The sequence below is a fragment of the Falco punctatus genome, assembly GCF_963210335.1.
Source record: "Falco punctatus genome assembly, chromosome: 15".
In the NCBI taxonomy this organism is placed as follows: domain Eukaryota; kingdom Metazoa; phylum Chordata; class Aves; order Falconiformes; family Falconidae; genus Falco; species Falco punctatus.
Genome location: NC_137595.1, coordinates 10316806 through 10339529, shown reverse-complemented (window position 1 = coordinate 10339529; position 22724 = coordinate 10316806). Strand labels below are relative to the sequence as shown.

At 44.9% G+C, this 22724-nt stretch overlaps 1 protein-coding gene across 2 annotated transcripts in view; it reads left to right on the top strand.

Annotated features, from left to right (window-relative positions):
* Window positions 1-22724, top strand: part of AGTR2 (angiotensin II receptor type 2) — a 45853-nt gene that overhangs the window by 7184 nt on the left and 15945 nt on the right. For both annotated transcript variants that reach the window (XM_080366003.1, XM_080366002.1), the window contains exons 2-3: window positions 1813-2722; window positions 4398-22724. The exon at window positions 4398-22724 is cut by the window's right edge and continues 15945 nt beyond it. In XM_080366003.1, coding sequence (XP_080222129.1) covers window positions 4471-5589 — 1119 coding nt within the window. In that variant the 5' untranslated portion in view covers window positions 1813-2722; window positions 4398-4470 and the 3' untranslated portion in view covers window positions 5590-22724. The remainder of the gene's footprint in view (window positions 1-1812; window positions 2723-4397) is intronic.

Below are 22724 nucleotides of genomic sequence, written 5' to 3'. Positions count from 1 at the left end.
TCTTTGCAAAATAAACACTGTCATGCCTTTGACTTTTTCCCCTGCTTACAAAGAATGCTGGATGTTTGATGAAGGATGGAGCAAGATCTTTCACTGATCATTTGTGTGCAGAGGAACAAGCCGCAAGAATTCCTGGCTCAGGGTGTCCTGTCACATGCCATTAGTGAAAAATTTAATGAATATGGGTCAGAGTGAGTGCTGACATCTCAGGGTCATGCACCTGAGAGCCAGCAGTCCTCTGGAGCTGAAGCAGAGTATGTACAGCCGGGGGGCTGGTGGCAAAAGGTGTGTTTCTTCTCCTTTGCAGCCGGACACGTGACCTCTTGCACTTGCACATCCCACATGCTCCTACTGACCCGCTTGGTAGATGTTTGGTTTGAAGAAAGGACAGAGTTCTTGCAGCGTGTCTCTAGAAGGTGCATTGTTTGATGCCTCTTCAACTGAACAAGTCTCCTGCTAGTGGTTGTAGTGTGTGTAGAATGCAAATCTTCATCTTAAAGCTTTTTGGTTAAGTCTTGACTTTTTCAGCCCCTGAGCTATTATGGATGTTACTGTTTCCTTTAAAAAGTTGTGGGGTTTTTTGAGTAATTCAAATTTCAGTTGTCCCAGGGTATCTCCCCTTCTCCTCTGCTTTTTCCATAACAACCTCAAACAAGAGTGGGGAGGAATGAGTGGGAAAAGGAAAGGATGCCCCAAAATCAATATTTATGGAATGGGTGAATGTTTGTGCATCGGGTAAGTTCATAGATATACATGGAGATAAAAAGGATGTGCTGAAATTTATGTTATCTAACTCTGGTTGTGACATGCAGTGCTTGAGCCTTTGGGACAGATGAGGTCTCCCACCGTGTGCAGCGATTTGGTGCTACCTTCCCCCAAAATACCTGTGATATTTGGGTCTGTTTCTGTTTTATCTGCTCTCAGAGTGTCATTTCATTGAGCTATTTCAGCTTTCTTTCCTTCCAGTGTTTGTTCCCAGCACAGGCACCATGTGTGCTTGCAGCCTGACTGTCCTGACCACTCTCTGTCCTTGTGTTCATGAAGCAGTAAATCAGCTGCACCGTGATAAATAGAAATGCTGTGTGGGATTTCCGTTCTTTAAATAACCCAGTCTCCTTTTGTACAGAAAATGCCAAGAGCTGGACTCTTAACATGAGGCAGGTAAAGCCAAAAGCTGCCAAGAACTCCTCTCCCTGCCTTGAGAAATCACAGAAATTTAGGTTGGAAAAGACCTTTCAGATCACCAAGTCCAACCATTAACCCAGGACTGCCAAGTCCATCACTAAACCATGTCCCTAAAATCTGCATCTACCTGCTTTTTAAACACCTCCAGGGATGGTGACTCCACCACCTCCCTGGGCAGCCTGTTCCAGTGCCAGAGCACCCTTTCAGTGAAGACATTTTTCCTCCTACCCAATCTAACCCTCCCCTGGTGCAGCTCGAGGCCGTTTCCCCTTGTCCTGTCGCTCGTTACCTGGGGGAACAGACCGACCCCCCTGCCTACAGCCCCTGCCAGGGAGCTGCAGAGAGCAATCCAGTGCCCCATGAGCCTTGAGGATAGGATGAGCTTGGGTCCAGTCCTGGATGGTGATGGAGAACCAGCCAGCAGCACCTGGCTGGGGCAAAGGGACATGTCACTGTCAGGGCCTTTTGTGGTTGCTTTCCATCTGGGACGTGTAGCCTTGCCTGTGGAGCACAGCACACGCATCCCCAGTAGATGGGCTGCTGCTGCAGAGGAGATCGCACTCAGGATATCAGGGCAAAATGTTTAAGGCTTACGGATGCTTACTTTGTCCCGTGCTTATCCTCCAGGAGCCCCCTTGGAGCTCCTTCCAGGGAGAGGAGGCTGGGGCCAGACGGAGCATGTGATGTGAGGAAGAAGCAGATGTAAAATCTCAGCTCTGTGTGAATGGGAAGTCGGCAGGAGCACACAGCTGTGCTGATCTGCTCGCTTTGGTCGTGTGTTACCCCAGCGCAGCCTCCGAGCCAAGGCTGCTCTCTGCCACGTGGATCTGTCCTGCTGCCCTCCTCGGCTCGAGCAGCATGCACGTCTTTGCAAGGACTTGGGCAGTGGCTTTTCTGTCCTGCTAACTGGGAGACAGGATCAGTCCCCTTACACAGGCAGTGCTGTGATGTTCCCCTGCTTTCTGTCTCTGTGTGTCCACGTTATGGTCGGCTCTGTCAGGACTAAGAGCCTATTCCGCTCTCAAATGCATTAGCAAGTGCTGGGACTCTACAGAGTCCCAGCGTGGGAATCCCTCTGCCCTCAGAGGTGCATGAACCCTCGCACGGAAGCTTGCGTGTGTCACATACACCTGGGGGGCAGAAGGGGGTTGCATGTGGGTGTACCCTCCTGGCCCAAGAGCTGCAGTAGAAAACCGCAAAGATATCTGTGTGAATTTCCTTTTTCTTTCTTGCTTGCTTTCCCTCTTTTTTTTTTTTTTTTTTTTTTTTTTGGTTGTCTTGTTCCTCTCTCCTGATTTACTGCATGTGCTCACGTGGCCTTGGAAAGGGGGGTTCTCAAACTGTTTAGCTTCCAAAAGGGAAAGAAGCTGGCAGGCGTTTGTATTTCAGTTCTCAAGTTATGTAGGTTAAAGTCTCCCAGTAGGAAAACGGAAGATATGAGCGAGCAGATTGCTGGTGGTGATACTTGCTAGAAGAAAAACAGAAAAAAGGAGCACATAATCCCAGAGCTACATCCGGACGAATGTGAGGTTGAGAGGTATGTTTTCTATCTGCTGTTAGAACATAATTGCCATTGTTTTGATTCAATTTTTGATAAAATACCTCATTGTGTCTTAAATAATAGTAGGAATGACTAGTTTAGAAGCAGATTCTAAGCCACCAGTTGCTCACATGCAGAGGGGGGAGCATGTTTGTCAGCGGAGCCTTGTTCTCAGTAGTATAGCTAAAATTAATTATGGTGTAGTCCCTCTATTAGGAGTTAAGTCAGATACGTAACTCTTTGTGACTAGTTCTGAGATTTCAGCTTCTGTAGGTTAAAGTGAGGGGTTCAGGACCTAAGAGTTCAGGGCAAAATGTGGCCTCAGACCCTCTCCTGAATCTTTGCTGTCCCCAGACAGAAAACTTTCCTCCGGTTTGAGACCTGCTAGATTACAGAACGTGGGCTTGTGATCCTGTGTTTGGGACGTTCAGTACTGGCACTTTGCAGAAATGTGCATTAATATTCTCCTATTGAATTTTCGTTGTTGAGACAATATAATTAAAATTAAATTTTTGTCAGCATATTTGAAGTAGCATATTGCATATTTTGCACTGAGCAAATGATAAGCTGGAGTACACTAAACTGTTAGCACAGAAAAATACATTTGAAATTATCAGTCGCCTTCTGTTACATGAGTGATCATTACCCAACTCTGTTGCCTTGTCTTGGTCAAAATTTCTGTTGTTTTTAGGGCCCCTTGAGAATTCCTAAATGCCTGACTTAATTAAAAAGGAATTGTCTCTTTCTAATGTGTAAAATAAAATATTTGGGCATGATATTTTCTTTATTGACTACAAAGTCTTAAAGTTTGAAAAATGCCCTGCTTGGAGTGCAGATATGAGCTGTCGAACTGGAGCAGACATGTCAATTAACTCTCCTATTTTAGCTGCTTTGTAGCTATATAATCCCTTACAGAAACAATCCTGATCTTTCTAAATGAACGGCAAATACTACTGCTAAATCCAGTGCCTGCAAGGACTGAGTATTTTGCTTGTATCTATGTTGAAAATACTTCTTCTACTCTCCTGATTAAAAGCCGTCATGAGGGCAGGAGACGCAGATTTGCTTTGAGGAGGACTCTGACAGTAAATGACATTTTGCAAAGACCCTTCAGTGTCTTTGTATCCGGCCCTGTGAATTTAAAAACCTCAAAGCTTGCTTTCCTCATAGCCTTGTTAAAAGGCTGCTTTCACGGCTGTAAAGTCCCAGGAGGCCCTCAGGTGTGAAGTATCTGATCTTCACTGGCTGGTGCTGCCTTCCTGCATTACTTCAACTGCTCAGAGAGCTGGAAATAGTTTGAGAAAGCCAAGAAAAGGATCACAAGGAGCTTCGGTGCTGCCTTTGGTCACGGAAGTTCCCGAAGTATCTCCAGCTCCCGAGTCAATAATCTTTCTGCTCTGCTTGCCCCAGAAAGCACCATCTGTAATCACAGATAAAAGCCGGCTGCTCGCTTCTCTGCCAGGCTAATTAAAAAGTGCTGTGACCTCCCTAGGGCTAATCGTGTCCTGTCAGTGGGACGGAGGAAAGGAGTCCAGCAGGGTTGCCTGGTATTTCAGCACTCAGCTTACTGACATACTTCTAAATGGGTTTTATTTTATTGTGACTGTGTGTGTGATTCCAGAGCTAAGATGGCTGCAGAGTGCATGTCTAACACGCGGATTCTGATTTGCAGGTGAGCGACGTGATAGAAAAATTCTGCTAGCACATGAATTTCCTGCAGAACATCCCTTTTCACCAGCACCAACATGCAGAGCAACTACTCCCTGGTCATCACCACCAGAGAAACTCTCCAAGTCCTCTATACAGCACTGACAAACTCATCAGCTGCATTGCGCTCCCCTCCTCCCTGCCCACTTACCTCTTCGGATTATCAGTTCTCACTAATTCCAGCACTCTTCTCGGTGGTTTTTATTCTGGGGTTGGCTGGCAACAGTGTGGTGGTTGTGGTGCTTTGTCGTCATAGTGGTCCCAAAACAGTTGCTAATATCTACATTTTCAACCTGGCCATGGCAGATTTGCTGTGCCTTGCCACCCTTCCATTCTGGGCTACCTACTATGCACAGGGCTACCACTGGCTCTTTGGGTCTCTCATGTGCAAAATCTCCAGTTCTATCCTGTGCTTGAACATGTTTGCAAGTATATTTTTCATTACATGCATGAGCATGGACCGGTACCACGCTATTGTCCACCCTATTCACTCTCAAAGAAGAACTCCACAACAAGCTTATCTTATAGCACTGGTGGTGTGGGGCCTTGCCTGCTTGTCCTCCTTCCCAACTTTTTACTTCCGTGACACTCACTACGTTGAAAGCTTGGGGGTCAACGCTTGCATAATGGCCTTTCCTCATGAGAGTTACGCCAAATGGTCTGCGGCAACAGCCTTCCTGAAAAATGCGCTCGGCTTCTTCATCCCCTTGACAGTGATCACCACATGCTACATCTGGATCAGGAGGCACTTGCTTAAACCACAGAAGTTTGGGAAAAACAAGCAGAAGAGGGACAAAGTCCTAAAGCTGGTGGCTGCTGTTGTTGTGGCCTTCTTAATTTCCTGGCTCCCATTCCACATTTTAACGTTTTTGGATGCTTTGGCTCATATGAACATCATTAACAACTGTGACGTGACAGGGATCATCGACACAGCACTGCCATTCAGCATCTGCATGGCATTCGCCAACAGCTGCATCAACCCTTTGCTGTACTGCTTCATTGGGAACCAGTTCCAGGAGAAACTCCATCGCTTGTTTAAACGACGAGTTTATCAGTTCAACAGTCATCGAGAGAGCTCTTCTTTGAGGAAAGGGAGCTGCTTCAGAGATGCTGAGACCCCCATGGACAGGGAAGGGGGGCCCGAGTCCTTGCTGTAGGCACTGAGGTATGATGTGGGGTGATGTCAGAGTAGCTGGCTGTCCCTGCAGCGGTGACACTCCTCTTTGCTGTTCCCTTTGCTTTGTCCCATTCATTGACCAGCTGTTTGAAGGAGAACCTGTTTTTCTCAAACATGGGGATTATTTGTTCCTTCCTTTCTGCAATGAGCACTAAAGTTTTACACAGAGGGAAGATTCTGGCAAATAAATATATTGATGACATTTTAATTATCAGCTTATTCATGGCTGAGATCAGGCGAGTGTTTAGTGTAACACAGAAAGACAAAATATACCAAAGGACCATCGCACAATAGTTACAGTTGTGTAGGTGCTGAGTATTATACCCTAAGCTGATTTTCTAAAAGAGATTCTCACTAGAGAATGTGTAAATAAATAGTGCAGATACTTCTGTACCTACCTGTAAGAAAATATTTTTGCCTCTATTTTTAAAATATATACTATTTTTAGAAAATATATGGCTAGAGATGTTGTACGTAAAATGCATTGACTATGCCTCCTGCTTTCTTAGGCTTGGGATCCTGAGAGCAGGTGGAGACACAGTACTGCAGACTGCTGGAGGCAAGAAAGTGTTATCGGGGGCCAGTACGACCATATGGATGTTTTTATACCTTCCCAATAACAGGTAACATGTTTGCAGGCAAGATGGTCCTTTGCTTCGATTCAGTGTGGTCACTTTTGACAGCAGTGCCCCAGGAACTGAACACGCTATGTCCCACTGCTGTGTGGGTGCTGAGTCCCACGCACTGTCCAGCAGCCTTCGGGGAAAGGACTTGCTCATTGTCAAGACTTTTTGCATTTCAAATGTCAATTACTACTTTAATTTTGGGTACTGTGTACAGAAAGCCTAAGTAACTCTGTCTTGATACCCAGAAGCAAAATCAAGGTGTGACTCCTAAGACTTACCCACATCTCAGTATGGGAGTTTACTCCTCTGTAAATAAAAAAAAAGAGGGGGAAACAATATTTGGCAAATACTGATTCTATTTTGAGGTCACTTTTAATGATTGTTTGACATTTTCTTTTGCTGGAGAGATACTGGTCCTCTTGGACCCTTCAGAAAGAATCATGTCTGATAGGCTCAATCTAAAAGAGGGATCTCTTAGCACCTTGCTCAATTGCCAGCAGGTTGTCCCTAGGCTGGGTGACCCAGGGTGACCAAAAGATCGTTAGCTTCAGGGAATTGTCTCTGACAAGTTACCCTTGAGGCCTTCATTAGCAATTTTGTGTCCATGGGGAAATTGTACCTGCCAGTTGGGTAACCAGGAGTCTGACCTCCCTGGAAGGCCCAACACTGGCTGGCGCCTGGAAGTCGTAAGTAACCTGGTGTAGGAGCCATCCTCCACTGTTAGGGTGGGAATAAGTTTCTTCACTAGTGCCCATGAAAACAGGATTATGCAAGAAATGTGCCAGTCTGAGAGTGATGTGAGATGCAAAGTTTGTGCAGAACTTGGGAAAATGGGGGCTTGACCACAAATACCCCCTTCTGCCTGTCCTGGTCTGGTCTTCTGTAATGGGGCATGGATGTGGAGTGATGCTTGTCCCAGAAAGTGGAATAGCTGCTAATACATCTCCCCTGGAATGTTTTTGTTGAAAATGTTCCGAGGAGCTAATAGTGTCTGGGGCGTCAGATATTTTTGGAAGGACAAAGTGTTAATAGCTCAGCAATGAGCACAACAAAGCAGTCATGCTACAGCAAAACAAATCATCAGACTAAGAAAATTACCAGGTGTTCTGTTCCAGGCTCAATGATGGAGTAATAAGAGGTTGTGGAGGCTTTTTACCTTTGCTGCAATACAGGTCAGTAATGAACACAACTGTGCCATTAATTGGCATCTTTGTAGTCTCCAAACAGAAGCTGAACTACACTATCTGACCCCCGTGGTACCTGTGCTTCAGCTGTACCCATCCTGAGTGTAAGCATCAACTGCACGTTTCCTACGTGTCAGTTTGGACCTGCTCAAAATCCTTGTTTTTAACAAGTATCATACCTTCTGCTTGTGTGCAGACCTGCACAGATAGGGAAATACTACAGGAATCCGAAATCCAGCTCCAGCTGCATTTACACCTGTGAGAGGCTGGAGAAAACAAGGACAAAGCTTTCCCAAGGAGAGAGCAATGATGCAGCATCTCCCACTGGTGCAGCTGGAGGGCAGGGATGAAGGACCGCTTGTCAGGGCTGAGGCAGCTGCACTTGGTGTTACTCTCCTAGAAACAGGGGGACAAAAAAAGGGTATTAAATGGGAGGCAAAACTGCGAGGGGAGGAAAATTCCTTCTTTCGAAATGCAGTTTCAGAAGAAGTCTAGCCTGAAGGTCATGTTCTACAAGAGTGACAAACCAAGTGGCCCTGTGAGCTTGGCAGTGTGACTTTTCTGTTTGCCAGATCTGCCTTGTACTTCTAATAGGTCATGAATTTGAGTAGCATGATTAAACAAATATCCAAAAAACTGTCTGGAGAGGAACCTGAGATGGAAGCTGGGGAGGTGCTGTATCAAGAGTTTTGCTTTATTTTTAGAGCAAATTGAATAATGTTGAGCTCTATTAATTTCTTCTATCATGCTCAAGTTTCTCATGGGATTTTTCAGGGATTTTTAATGGAAAATGTGAGGTTTTTTCACAGTTTCAGTGTGTTGTGTTTATTTTTTCAGGATTTTCTGCAAAAGAATGCAGACAAAAATTTAAAGAGTTTTTTCCCGTGCAAATTTAGAAGCTACTTTTTTCCTTTGGGGAAAACATTTTGCTGATACTGGCAAATGATTCTAACAGTGGTGCTGTGCTACAGCCTCTCTCTGTCAGACCCTCCCACCCTGGTCCTTTGCAAGCCTTGTGTTCCCTTAGGCACTCCTGGAAAATTCAGCCAGCCTGTCCAAGGCAGTAGCCCTGCGGCCCTTGGGCAGAGCGTGCAAGCCAGGGAGGTGGCTCTGGCCAGCCCTGCCATCCCACAGTCCCTGTGCCTGCCCTGGGGTTGTGCCCTAGGGCAACTCCGCAATTTGGGCAGGCGCATTGGGAATGTGTGTGATTGCTCAGTGTCTTGCTCACACTGCAAGCAGGGTGAGATGAACTTCTGAACAACAGCAGGATCTTGGCCGGGACTGCACCCGCTCTGCCCTGCCGTGGTGCGGTCAGCGTCCGTGGGGAGGGCAGCCTGCTATGGAAGGAGCATGTTGTGATCTACCGGGTGGAAATGCTGATGGCTTTGGAGTCAAGCGGATGGTTTCCTATGAGGGTTGGTTGGTCTCTGTCATATTGGCACAGCAAATTCTGTTTGCAGCTACCTTTTCTAGCTGTAGTTGATTATTCTCATCTTAAATGAAGGGCAGAAAGAGGCTCAGTCCAGACTGAGCATCCTGCGTGTGTCCCTGCGCTGACCCGAATATGTATCTTCAATATATGAGGCAGAGAAAGTCACTGGCATTTATTAGCACAAGCTGGTGCTGGGTGGTGAGCTGAAAGCTTTGTTTATATAAGATATACAGTAAGAAATGTTTGGTACAGTGTGTTCTTCCTGAGAAGTCAACACAGCCCGAGCCTGTGCTGGCACCCACTCGGCACACTTGTCCCATTCCTCAGGCCAGATTTTGGGCAGAAATATCACCCTGCCCCCCGGCAGCTCACTGCCACAGCTCGGCTGCCCTTCACGGCACATCCCCCTGTCCTGGTTGAAGGGCGAGGAGGTGCCATGGAACTGCTCACATTTCCCCATGAAAATGAGAACTTTTGGATACTGTACTTGAATGGTCCTGGCAGGAATGCAGGAAACCCGAAGCGTGGGAGTTGAGGTGGTCTGGCAGCCTCTCCTGCATGCTGGCAGACTTGCTGTTCTCATCTCAAATCCTTCCCTTGGAGGAAAATAACTGCTGCTGTTGGGAAGGGCTGCTCCATTCAGCGAGGCCCTGGGACGTGCCTTCCTCACGCCTGCCTGCTGCAGGATCCAGCCGGGTGCAACAGAGAGGGTTTTGTTGCTCTGGCCCATGGGCTCTGCCAGGAAGCATCTGTGAATCTCCTGTGGCTTTGTCTTACCAGATATCTGTCTATAGAAGGAGCCCAGCGCTGCTGTCTTCAACGTCACGTATCCTTTGGCCAGGGTGCAGCGGTCAGCCTTGCTGTTTGGCAGAGCACCCAGTGAGGTACTTAGCTGAGAGCCAACACTCCCTCCCCCCTTTGTTAGGTTTCACTAGTATCAGAAGAGGAAAAAAACCTCAAAACAAAAGAAAAAACACCCCACCCCAGGGTAAATATTGAGATTTGTTTATGGAAAACAGCTGGGGTTTTGTATTTGTGTGTTTAAAGGGAAGTAATGCCTAGCCCTGTGGGATACCCAGATGCCAGCAGCAAGCCTGTGTGTGTTCACCTCTCCTGCTGGGGTGTTTGCAGACCTCCTCCAGCACCGGCATTTCTGCGTCTGTAATCACCCCTCCACAGCATCGTGGTGCACTTCCAGCGCCGCCGGGAAGCAGGGCCGTGGGGTGCTGAGCCTGTGTTTTAAAAGGGGCACACCCACCGCCGGGGACAGTGAGGATGGGAACCTGGGGGGCTTCTGTCTCCCCCTGCACCCAAGCTGTAACCCTGCTGGCCTCAATCGTCAGCCCTTACAGCTGTGGAAGACCATAGCCGGTGGTGTAACTCCATCAGCTTTCAAAAAACCCAGCTTTTTCGGCTTTGCTGTCTGTCTGTGGGGCAAGAAGCCAGCAGGCGATTGCACAGGCCTGGCTAAAACGTTTCTGGGTCTTGGCCTTGGAAAAGCCCTGGGACAGGGAGCAAGCCAGCCTCTGCCTCCTTCAAATGTTTACTTTGCACTTCCTCTTCAGCCGAGACAGAATCTGAATTTGACACTGTAAGCTCCGGATAGAACTCTGTCAACAACCAAAGCATTTCACAAGGACGAAGCAGAGTAATATGGAAGCAGATGAGGGTCATGACATTAATTTCCCTGCCATGAGATACATCTGAACACAGCCCCCCTCCCCTGCTGACAACCAGTAGCTCTTCAATTTAAGCAAACATAAATTTGCAAAGCTCCATTCCATGCCTGTAAGACAAGCGGTTATGGGAAGCCAGGATCCAGTGTGAGTTTTGGCTTTAAGAATTGTAAATTTTAATACTTTATTATTTTTACAGCAAATAAGAAAATCAACAATACCCAACCCGATGGACTGCAACAGTGCAGATGCAACTCACTCAACACAGCTGTCAACGTGACAGCTAAAATCAAAGAGAGGATGAGGCTGTTTCTAGAAATCAGATTCGCCTTGTAACAAATGTAAGAAGCCTTTCTAGCTGGCAGGAAAATAGTATAATCATTAAATACATTTAGACAGAGACTTACTTGGTATACAAGATATAGTTACTTTTGAGTGATGTGTGGGAGAGCTTGCAGAGACTTAATTCAGTGAAATGGCACCCTGCTTTTGGCTGGGATAGAGTTAATTTTCTTCCTAGTAGCTGGTGCAGTGCTGTGGTTTTGGATTTAGTATGAGAATAACGTTGATAGCACACTGATGGTTTAGCTGTTGCTGCGTAGGGTTTGCTCTAAGTCAAGGGCTTTTCAGTTTCCCATGCTCTGCCAACGAGGATGTGCACAAGAAGCCAGGAGGGAGCAAAGCCAGGATAGCTGACCCAGACTAGCCAAGGGATATTCCATAGCGTAGAACATCTTGTTCAGTATATAAACTGGGAGGAGTTACCCAGGGGCAGAGATTGCTCCTCAGGGACTGTCTGGGCATCGGTCTGCGAGTGGTGAGCAATTGCACTGTGCATCACTTGTCTTCCTTGGGTTTTATTCCTCTCTCTCTCTTTTTGTTATCTCCTTCTCATTACAAGTATTATTCTTATGATCATTATATTTTACTTTACTTCAATTATTAAACTGGTTTTATCTCAACCTACAGGTTTTACCTTTTTCCAGTTCTCCTATCCATCCTACCAGAGCAGGGTGGAGTGAGCAAGCAGCTGCATGGTACTTAGTTCCTGGCTGGGGTTAAACCATGACAAATAGAAAGATATCACATTCATACAATATATCCATAAGGAAGCAAAAAGCAGCACATTATTACTGCTGTTTAAAATTTGGCTTCAGGGTTTCTTCTGCATTCCCTAGGGATGTATCTGAGATTGTGCTCTGAAGCTATCTGCCCACACTAATGCAGTGCGTTCATCGTGGAGGAAGTACATCCACGTAAAGGTGTTTGCTGTGCTGGAAGCTTTTGGTTGAACCCTAAAATAACTTGCCTGTGCTCTAAACTTTCCCCTTTGTGCTGTGCTGCAAGATGGCATGAGAGCCCTGAGGCTGGGTGGTGGGGGGTCATCCCTGCCCCAGGCACTGCGGGGTGCCCCACCAGCTGGGGTGCAGCGTCGTCGTACGCAGTGCACAGCCTCCTTGGGAGAGCACAGCCAAACATCTGCATGAAGCGTTAGGACAGCATCCAAGCATGCAGCTCTTTTGCAATGACAGGAAAGTGAAAATTATGAATACAGCATGTGCTAGGCATGCAGCTGTGACATGAGAGAGTAGAAAATATGTAGCAACTACCGCTGTCTCTGGAGAAAACAAAGCACTTCATCTGTAGTTTTGAAGTGTATTGCTTCCCATAATCTTTGATGAGATGACATTTATGTGGCATGCAACTGTTTAGGGCCTTCGCTTGCAGGGGGAAATGGTAGGTTTTCATTGCAGATGCTGAGCAGCATTACTTTGTATTGTTTGGCTTGCTCTGGTAAGTGCTTTAAAGAGTCTGACCCCCACGCTGCTAGCATCTTATCCTGCAAGCACCTTCACTGACTGCAGCAAGGCGTCTTCCAAAGGAAGGATGGTGTAATTTGGCTCTCTATACAAGTCTCCACTCTTGTGAACTGCAGGATTTTAGAGCATCATGAATCCCTTAGTATCATAAAGTGCTGGAAGTCCTCATTTTACTGTATTAACTCTCTCTTTTAGACGAGTATGGTGTGCAGAATTTGTTTTTCAAAGTGCTTCTGCTTCTTTGGGAGAAGATTGGGCAATTCATTATGCAGTAAATATGTTTGACGAAGGTCTACTTAAGAATATATTTTCAGACCCAAAAAGACTTGGCTTTGTAATCAAAATATTTAACAGTAAAAAGATTGGGTTGTGTTTCTTTTCAAATGTGTGGTAATAGACTGCTGCAGTTCAGTTCGTGTGGGCTTTTATTAGGGAAATGATACAACTCAAGGGAACTGTTTTCAAGGACAAGTTTAAGAAAAAAGACTTTAGAATATGATACCAAAAGTGCTATATTAACTGGGGAGAGCCCCATGGACATCACTGGCTCTCAGCCTGGGATCTGGCAGTCTTTCATCTGATTTTATTTTGACCTTCATCCCCTGCAGAAATGCAAAGAGATCTTTCTTTCATCCACTGGAACACCCAAAAAGGAAATTACCCAGGGGTCAGGAATGTTTATTCCTTCAGCTCTGAGTCCAGTATGGATCCGAACTACAAGACAGCTGCTTTTCTAGCTACTAGCTACTTTTCTACTGAGATTTGCTGTTTTGCAGGTAACTCTCTCTAGGATGGACTGGAAACACAAACAGGTAAAGAAAACCAATAGGAAAGTTCTTAATGTTGGGCTACCCTGCAACTAATTCAGCTGCGAGAGTACCCAGAGCACACTTCATCCTGAAGGCAGGAGCAGATTTTACCCATACTTAAGCTGGGTGGGAAATTATATGTTGTTGTTGATTGCTAAGACAGCACTTTGGTTAAGCAAGACTCTTCTAAGGCATACCACTGGGGAAAAAAATAATCTGCTATTTGAAAAGATGTCTGAGGTTCATGTGGAACGAACAGGGTGGATTCAGCATGTGGGTCTGTTGGCAGCCTCTAAATAATTGCTGAGGAGTGTTTGCAGGTTTGCCTTGGGTCGCAGAGCAGGTGACAGCGCTGAGGACTTGTTCTGGTGCGTTGGGACACTGGAAACACGTGGCCCAGTGAACCAAGCTGGATGCGGCTGGAGACACACAAAGGATTGAGAGGTTGTTCCTGGAGCTCCCTCCCTCTGTTGAATCTCTCAGAAATCTTTGCTGTGATCATGTTGCCACCTGTGCGTGTCCTACAATCTTTGCCATAACATTACTGCAGGTATGCATGTTAGACCAGCCAACAATGTAACAGTAAATTCGGTAACATTTAACATCCTCTCTGAGCAGCTCAAAATAAAGTAGCGCAATGCTGGCAGTTAAAGTCTACAGCTGTCATACACAGTGTTTTCTTTGCCCTTGCTCCCTTTGTGTCTCCAGGCTCTTTATAGACCCAATATTTAATGAGAGCACGTAAAGGAAATCTGTCTTCAGCTTCATTGGGGTCTTAAGCCCTCCTTGTCATTGGTTCAAGAAGAAAAATACTCCAAAGAAGCCATGGAGCCAACTCAGAGGTACAGCAGCACAGCAGGGTGAAGGGAGAGCTACGTGTTCTCCCTCATGCAGCGACCAAAAGAAGTCACTAACCACTTTCCTCTTCAGGGGGTGTCCATCTCACTCCCCAGAGGGGCAGCCCGTTGCGCTGGCTTTTCACTCAGCGGCTCTGCAGGCTCCGGTCTTTATTCTCTGCCTGGCATGAAGCATTTACCTTCTCTGTAAACAAATTCATCCCATTTCTGTTGATGGAGGAAGCTGCTGTTCAGCCACACCATGGCAAAACATGCTTTATTTCCTCATATGATCTCACATAACAGCATGTACTGCTCCAAAGGCTGAACATGCTTGCAGGCATTTGTTTAGCACAGAGCTCATCCTGCAGAAGCACAGTGATTTTGCAATGTAGTGATTGTGCTTTCTGTGGTTGGGAAATACTGAAAGGCAAATTAAGAACCCCTATCCTGAAGCCATTCTGTGAGAGTGCTCTCTGGCTGTAGGCAATGCCTCGTTTCCTCGTTAGCCTCTTCAAGAAAGCTAAATGCTCCAATTAAACTATTATGTGCTGGTCTCTGCATTAGAAATCTCAATCCCATTAGATTTTTTATCATCCATGAAAGTCTCTTAAATGTTCCATGATTCATCACAGTTTTCTGCTTCTGCAGCCCACTTGGCAGCAAGAGAACACACTCCTGGAGTGCGTGAGGAGGTGAGGCTCTGACTGCTTCTTTTGGATCTCACCTGGGAAAACCCAAGCAGAGAAGAGTAACTATTTTTTTTTTTTTCACATCCTCTTCCCTTCTGTATTCTCTTGCATATGTGAGTTGGATGAAAGGACATTGTGGTGGTTTGTGGGTTTTTTAGGCATAAAATACCATGTGTGCCTCCTTGGAGGTTGCTGTGTGGATAAAACATTGTTCAAGGTTCAGGCTGCAAGCCAAGTTACAGATATTCAGTTCTAAATTCTAAACTGCGGTGAATGCATTCCAGTTAGGAAACAATGAGCTGTTTTGCAACATTAATCTTAAAACGCTGCTGAACAAAGTTCTATAGATTTGCTTAATGGTTTTGGCTTTTTTTTTTGCTTTTGGTTAAGCTCTTATCTGATATAATGACATATCAGACCTCTGAAAGAAGAAAGAGGCCACCTAGTGCTGAATTATAGGTGGTTGTAGAAAACTGCTTGGAAGGCATGAAAACGTAACTTCAGTGTAATAATAATACTATTTGTATTTAAATTTTTTAAAAGAGAAAGAGAGAGATATGCATTGAAAATCGGTTTAAAATTGGCTGTATTTTAAAAAGTTCAGCATGTCTATTTTACGGGTGGATCTACTGCTTATCATAAAAAAGAGTGAGATTTGGCAGTCTTTAAGGTACTGGAAGTTCAGCCTAGCACTTGGAAGACAACCAGTTCCACTCTGTTATAAGTAACTGTACTGACACAAAAAAATTCTACATAGCAGTAAAGGGTAAAACAGAAGGCAAGGTAAGATTCCGTCTGAGATTTCACGTTGATGCAATCAGCTTTGTTCTGTGTTTGAGGCATTTTGCTGCAGGCATAAAGTGTTGTTTTCCAGATTAGATGGGACTAGCAAAAATAATAATTTTTGTAAAGTTTCATAACTTTAGAGGAAAAAACACATTTAGAGGACTGCATGTGACAAACTACACAGATATGAATATTACTTTATAACTAAATTAAATATTTAATATGTTTGGAAAATGCTGTGGCACTTTCACGTGGCAATTCAAGCCCTTTTACGTATTTCAGTAGAAACCTTGAACCGGCACCTATGTGGGTATTAAATTAATTTCAGAGCAAAGCAGTCTATTTTCTACTTGCTGGAATCTGTGTTGGTCATAACTTCATAGGAACAGAAGCCCTCAGTGCCAGGCTTCAATGCCTCCCAGTTATTTGGCTCGTACAAACTCTGTCCCAGGTGTGCTGTTAGATATGTTCTCTGTTTGCGAGCAGACAGTTCACATAGGCTGGTGTGAGCTTACGTTTTCCTCTATGCATGTCTAGTATCTGAAATTCCAAGATTTTAAGACAGGAGGGATGTTTATAATTGTATACTCTTATCTCCTGCACAGGAGTCTGGTGAATTAAATCTTACTTCAGTCAGGGCTTGTGGTTGAACCTGATCAGTGGTTTTCTACCTCTTTGAATATAGGAATCCTAAAAAAAAGACCAACCAAAACCCAAAAAGTCTTACAGAAGTCCAAGCCCAAGAGAGTACTAGCAGGCTGTTTTATAATTGTTCTTGGTAGACCCTTAGAAGTATCCCACTGGTCCGCAGGGATCATGGACGAAAGACTGCAAACCACTGAGCTGTGTTTTCCAACAGATTGGAAAATCATGAGGTATGTGACTGAATATGATTTTAGCATGCTGAAAATAAATGTGCATGTACCAAAGTGTACACATGCAAACTCACATGCTCTTAAGTCAAAAGCTAGCACTGCTGATCCTCCCGTGTCTACAGAGTAGTGCCTCCATCCATGAGCCATCGATACCAGTATTATTTACAAACCACTTAGGTTGATCGCGGGGAAGGAAAACACTTAACTGCATGGAAGTCATCAAAAACTGTCAGAAAATATTTCAGGTAAACACAGCGTTTGCTGGTGATGATCTATCTGGTAGGAAATCTTGGTGGTGGTTCATTAACTTTGAAGCCAGCAGCAGACTGTTTCTTCACGTTCCCTTCCAAAACACAGTCCAGGAGCAGTGCACTATAATTAGAGACTGCAAATGGTGTGTTCTATAATTAGAGACTGCAAATGGTGTGTTTGACAGCGTGTTCATTGCAGTGAGTGGTCCCTTCCTCTGGGGAACTTCTGGGCTGCAACTGAGTAGTGGAGTCCTCTTTTCAATGCGTACAGTCACAAGCAGCAAATTTGCTGTGTCTTGTACCTTTAACAAAAGACGTTTCTTCCTCTTATTTATTAAGTAAATAAATACCACCTGGTAGGTTTATCAGCAGCTCTCTTTTCTTTCAAAGTGCTAACTTCTGCCTGCAGAGTCCTCCAGTGGTTTCTGTCTTGTGCAATTAAGGAAATGGTCATAAACCCTGAAAACAGAAGAACTGAAGGAATGCTCCAGAGCTTTTCTGATAAGCACCAAAATTCCATGGTAGTATTAATGTCTTAACTTTCCAAACCTGAAGAAATGATATAGGTAAAAAATGCACACAGAATGAACACACAGAGACAAAAATGTCATGTCTCAGCCAAGAGGGGACATTCTTCTGTAAGGTTCTTTTTAACAAGATACTACCAGATTTTTTGCCATTTCCAACAAAAACTAAACCTAATATTGAGAAATCTGATGCTTCTCATAATATTCACTGCAATAACTCCTGATGAAAGAGAGAAGCACCTAAAGCTTCATTTTGCTTTCCCTTTTCCCCCTTTGCTTTTGTGCCAGCCTACTGAAGCCATCTTTTAAAAGCTGTCAGATCAGTGTTTCAGAGCTGAACCTGACTGTCCTTGCCCTAAGTAGGCCTGGAGTCAGTCATCCTCGTTAGTAATGATCTCATCGGTTCTACTTTTCTTTTTTTTTTAAGCTTACCTTTTCTGTTTTGCAAGTCTCTAACCATCTCTACTCATGCATCTTCCTATCTGGCTCTACAGCTCTTACAGTTTTAGCACTGCATTCCTTGGAGCTGAAGTTAGATTTTGTGTCTGATTTTACTTGTTGTTTGTCTCCTGTGCCATGGATATTTTCTTTCTCCTGACCTTCCTTGGTTTCAGTAGAACTGGTTAAGCTTTGTTTTTGTTTTCCTTCTGATAGAAAACATGTTTTGCTGAGTGATTTTATTTTTAAACACAGCAAGTTGCATATGATTCAGACCCAAGAGCTGTTATTTACATTGAGTTTCTTCCAAGTTTGGTAACCTTGTCCTCTTTCTTCCCTCAAACCCCATCACACAACTGACCAGAGTAGTGCTGTGATGCTTGTGGCATCAATAACTGTTACAGAACTTAATACAGGAATCTTCCTGTTTTAAATAAGCTTGCACATCACCTCCTTCAACCGTCAGAGTTCTTGATTTACAAAGTGGGAAGCTATGGCTTCTTCCTTTCCTTCAGTTCCTTCCATTATTTCAGCATCAGAAACTGAAGTTTCTTTCTGTTGGGAATGCTTGGTAATACCAGTAAAGCCAGTAAGTCTTCTTTCAGAAGAAAGGGTGCGGGTGAGCTATCAAGGCACCTTTACCTCCAGCATCAAACCGTCTTTCTCTGTCTTCCGATACATATATAAGGGGGTTGTAACTACAAAAAAGCATATAAGAGCTTCCTCAGAGAAGAGGATCCACTCCAAAAGACTTGTAATGGGAATTTTTTTACTTTTTAGCAAATACATTTCTCTAAACTACTGCAGTGAGATAAATGGAAGGAAAAATCTAAATCAACCATCTACTGATTATGCCTGCATCTAAATATGTACCAGGCTCTGTACTAGAGAAGAAGACACCTCCACAGAGGATCTTTCTTTAATTCCTCCTAATTTTCTGGGTGTCTGTTGGTTGGTTGATTTTGGGTTTGTTTGTTTTTTTTTTTAAATCACTGCACGATGTAGGAAACCTACAGGCATTTGTCCAAGATTTTTAATCTAATATCTTTCTAAGGGTCAGCTCTTTTTTTCATATTTTCTGAATATTTTGTGTGAGTCATAAAAAGCAGCTGTTTGCGTAGGTGTAACTCCGTGGGTCCCTGCACAGAATCTGCACAGAAAACCTACACACACACACACACACACCCCCCCCCAAACTTATGCCATGAAAAACCTGAGACGTACTTCCTGAGGAACTGGTCAAGTATGGCTTCAGTGTAATCCTCTAAACTTTTTGCTGCAGGCCTTAACCTTCTAAGCAGGGATTTCTCTGATTCTCAGTAATGTGCTTTGGTGTGCCATCCAACGGTCAGTGACAGTGCTCCTTTTTCTTTCTCCCACCAGGAGGCAGGTCAGAGGTTTTACTGTCTTGTGGTTTTGATGGGAGGGAAACGGTTGCTGGAAGCACCTGGGGATGGTGGACGATGGGGCAGGGATGGGGACAGGGGGCAGAAAAGCTGCTGTTCTATTTACTTTGGGATGGATGGATGGAAAGAGACTGGTCAGTGCTCTGTTTTTAATCTGAGAGCTAACGGGTATCTGGTTTTGTTACAATTCCTTGGAAGCTTTGTCTTGTACCACCACACAATTTTCCCTATTGAGCAACAGTTTTGCTGGTACTCTGGAGCTTAACTACTTTGGAAAGGTCCAGCTGGAGCATAGGGCAACCACAGGGCCAGGGACTGCAAATTCGACATCCACCTCCAGCTGTTCAGTGGTGAGATCTGCTCGGAGCAGTTTGGAGGGGATGACACTCTGTGGTCCATGCCTGGCTGCTGCGCTGTGCTCCACTGGGAGGTCTCCAACACCAGTTAAGGAGAACTGTGCTCACCATCCCTGGTGCTGGGAAAGCAGAGCTCATTCTGATCAGACCCTGTGCGTTTCCTAGACCAGCCCCAGATGAGTGGGGACACTCCATAGGAGCCATGGGAAGTCAAAGGAGGTGCTGTGGGTGCTTGTTAGTTGAGCAGTCTGAGAGGAGAAGCCTTTAAAGGAAGGACTCTCCTGCGTAGCAGGAAAATTGTCCGCGTTCTTCCCACTGTTGCCTTCCAGTGGGGAGGTGACCATGGCTCGGCGCTCTCGGGGCATGCCACACCACACCGTACCACAGCCATGAGATGTGACATCGCATGCAGCCCATAGGGGTGGGCTCCAGCCTGGTGGGAGCAGGCTGCGGGGTTCTGAATTTCCTGACGTGCAGGGCCAGGGGGGAGTCCTAAGAGGGGGTGAGTATGGTGGGATGGTGGCCTGGGAAGGATGAGGAAGTCTCAGTCTTGCCTTTACTTTCTGCTTCAGCAGAGACACCTTTATCTCCTCCGGTGAAATCCTCCTCTCCTTCCTCCACCCTTCCAGTGAGGTCACTGTAGCTGAGGAATGTGTACATGAGTTTTGGGAGAGAGAAGAACACCCCCCTCCCACACTCAAATATAGCCCTTAGAGCCTACACTGTCCTAAGAGCATGTCATCTGCTGGCATCATGATAATTTAATGAAAGATTAAACAGTATCTTCTGTTCATAGTACTCCTCCCCAGTCTAGTCTGTGTCTGCTGCCTGCTCCTGGGAGGCTGCCAGAAGTTCAGCTTTGTTGTCTTGAAGGGCTGCAGAGTCCACGGACATTCCCCTTGTACAGGGTCTTGATATTTTCACCCCCAGCGTGAGCCCTGAGCAGGCACCAGGGAGCAAGCTGGCAGCTGGGCTTTTGCTTTCAGACACCGTTCTGCAAGTGCGTGCCAGCATCCTACAGCTGGTCATGTATCTGCTCCCAGCCTGCGCCTGGAATTACAAATTCCAGGGCGGATTGGTTGGTGGGTGAGGGGAGGAGAGAGGTTAAGGAGATGTAGCTTTTGGTCATCATACAGTGGAGAGCATCTGCCTCTTTCCTCACTGCGCTCAGACTCTGGAAGGGCTGTAGCAGCGACTCTGGGCTCTGGAGGACTGAGGAACGCACACAACTATACGTACAGCTTTCTGGAATAAACACACATAATCTTTAATACTGTATTAGTCCTGCTGATAAACAGGTTCAAGGTCTTGAGTTGCTCTGCACCGCGTAATGCTACACAAGGATAATCTCAGGTTAGATAAGCAATTTAGTAGTTATCCCAGTTTTATATAGGAGGAAACAAAAAGTTGAAATTGCCCTCTCAAACCATGTGTCTGCATTCCAGGCATATCCCAGCCTCCCACAGGCTCCCTGATAGCTGTGGATGAGAAAGGAGAAGGAAACTGGTGAGCACTGAGTCTGTGTCACACTCAGGATGGATGTTTGTAGCTTTGAGTGCCCTGTTCTGTCTGGCAAACTCTACGATCTCTGCTTTAAAATCTGGAAGAATGCACTACAGGCCATGAGAAAGTGAAATGATGCCAGTAATTCCATTTATCTCACCTGCTTTTACAATGTAATAAAAAAAGAAAATTTGTCTGTCTAGAAATTATGAGAATTCTTTTCTTTGGAATCATTATGAAAAGCTGAATTTTTTTAGTTTATGATAGTAAAGTATTTCTGATAGATTTTACTTCCAAAAGGTCAAAACAACCTGATTAAAATGATCTTTTTCACTTGATCAAGGCATTTCATGACCTTATCACAGCAGCAATGTTAAAACCGAGATTTTTAATTCTATTGGACTGAAAGCAACATTAAAATTGAAACAAAGTATTTCTGTAGAAAACAGACACAAAATTAATGCTGCCAAAGACCCATTACACAACTCTACCAAGTTACTGCTTTTTTGGGGAGAATTGTTCTGTGGGTAAATTTCCAGCCAGTTCTAACAGCAATTGCAAGAATGAGACTGGTGGGCTTTTTCCATCATTCCGAAGCCTCTAAGGCAAGTAATTTTTATAGGAACATAAAATTAGAGGCATCTTTTAACAAGAAGTGCCACAGCTTTTCACAGCGATGTGTAAATGCAAACAGAAAATTATGAAGCAAGTAGAACATTTAGTTCGGAGGATCTAGTTTGGCCACTGCTGATTATTTTTAGAGTAGTTTCTGAATTCACCCTTGACACTATCCGTGGGCACGGTGTTCCCGGGAGCTGTCTGTGCCCCTGTGGGAAGGGCAGATGATGGGTTTCTCTGCAGCAGTTGTCATCTGCAATTGCCTTGGACCAGGTCATGTACCTGTAGGGCCAGAGCGACTGTTTCGGTATTCCCCGTGGGAACACTCGGACTGTCTTTTCCTGCAGGTGATGAAATCCTGATCCTGCAGTGCCAGTTCTGTTTGCAGCTTCCTAGTGTGTGCTTTTGGTTGCTGTTCCCTGGCCTGTAGGTCATCTCCACTGAATCACATCAGGTTATTGCTACACTGGGGAATTCCAGCTCTCAGGAGAGCGAATAGTTCTGAACTGACAGCTATTTCTAGTCTTTTTCCCCATTTGTTTCCTGGAATCCCTCACCTGGCTCACTCCCCAGCTTTGGCATTCAGTCTTGGTTATCTGTGACCTTTAGAAGTATTTCCTTGCCAAAAGTCAAGCCACATTCTCTTTACCAGTTCAGTTAACTATTTCTTTGGTCAATGTAGCCCTTTACATGGTCAGTAGTGATTATAAGTTTTGGTTTAGGCTGCTCTCTGCTCATGACTGTGTACATGGCTCATGGCTTCCTACAATATTCTAGATCAAATATGATTCTCTACCAAATTTCCAGCCTAATCAACATATTATATGGAAGGACACTCACTTTACCTAAAACAGACTAAAACTTAGCCCCGAGCTCTGGGTTGCAGTTCAGAGCTCTGATGCTGAATTTGTCTGGTAGCTCCACTGCTGAACTTGACCTTGTTTCCTAGATAAACTGGGGAAAAAAAAAATTTCCTAGATTTTTCAGGTAAACTGCCTTCCCAATAACATTTCAGCCCTTCAGAGAATTAATAAGGGAGCTTATAGTCTTTCCTCTCTGTGCAGTCCCAAGAACAGCCTTTTAATCCAAAGCTTTGCTTTATAGTCCTGACAGCCATCCTAATGAATCTGGACATATATTGGAGTGCTTTCAAGGCAAAAAGGGAGCATTATACCTAAGCAATCATAAAAACTCTACTCAGTAAACTTTGTAACACTGATGGATTTCTTTTTTTACACATTATTTAACTCAGAATACTGTACAGATAGACTTTCAGAAGA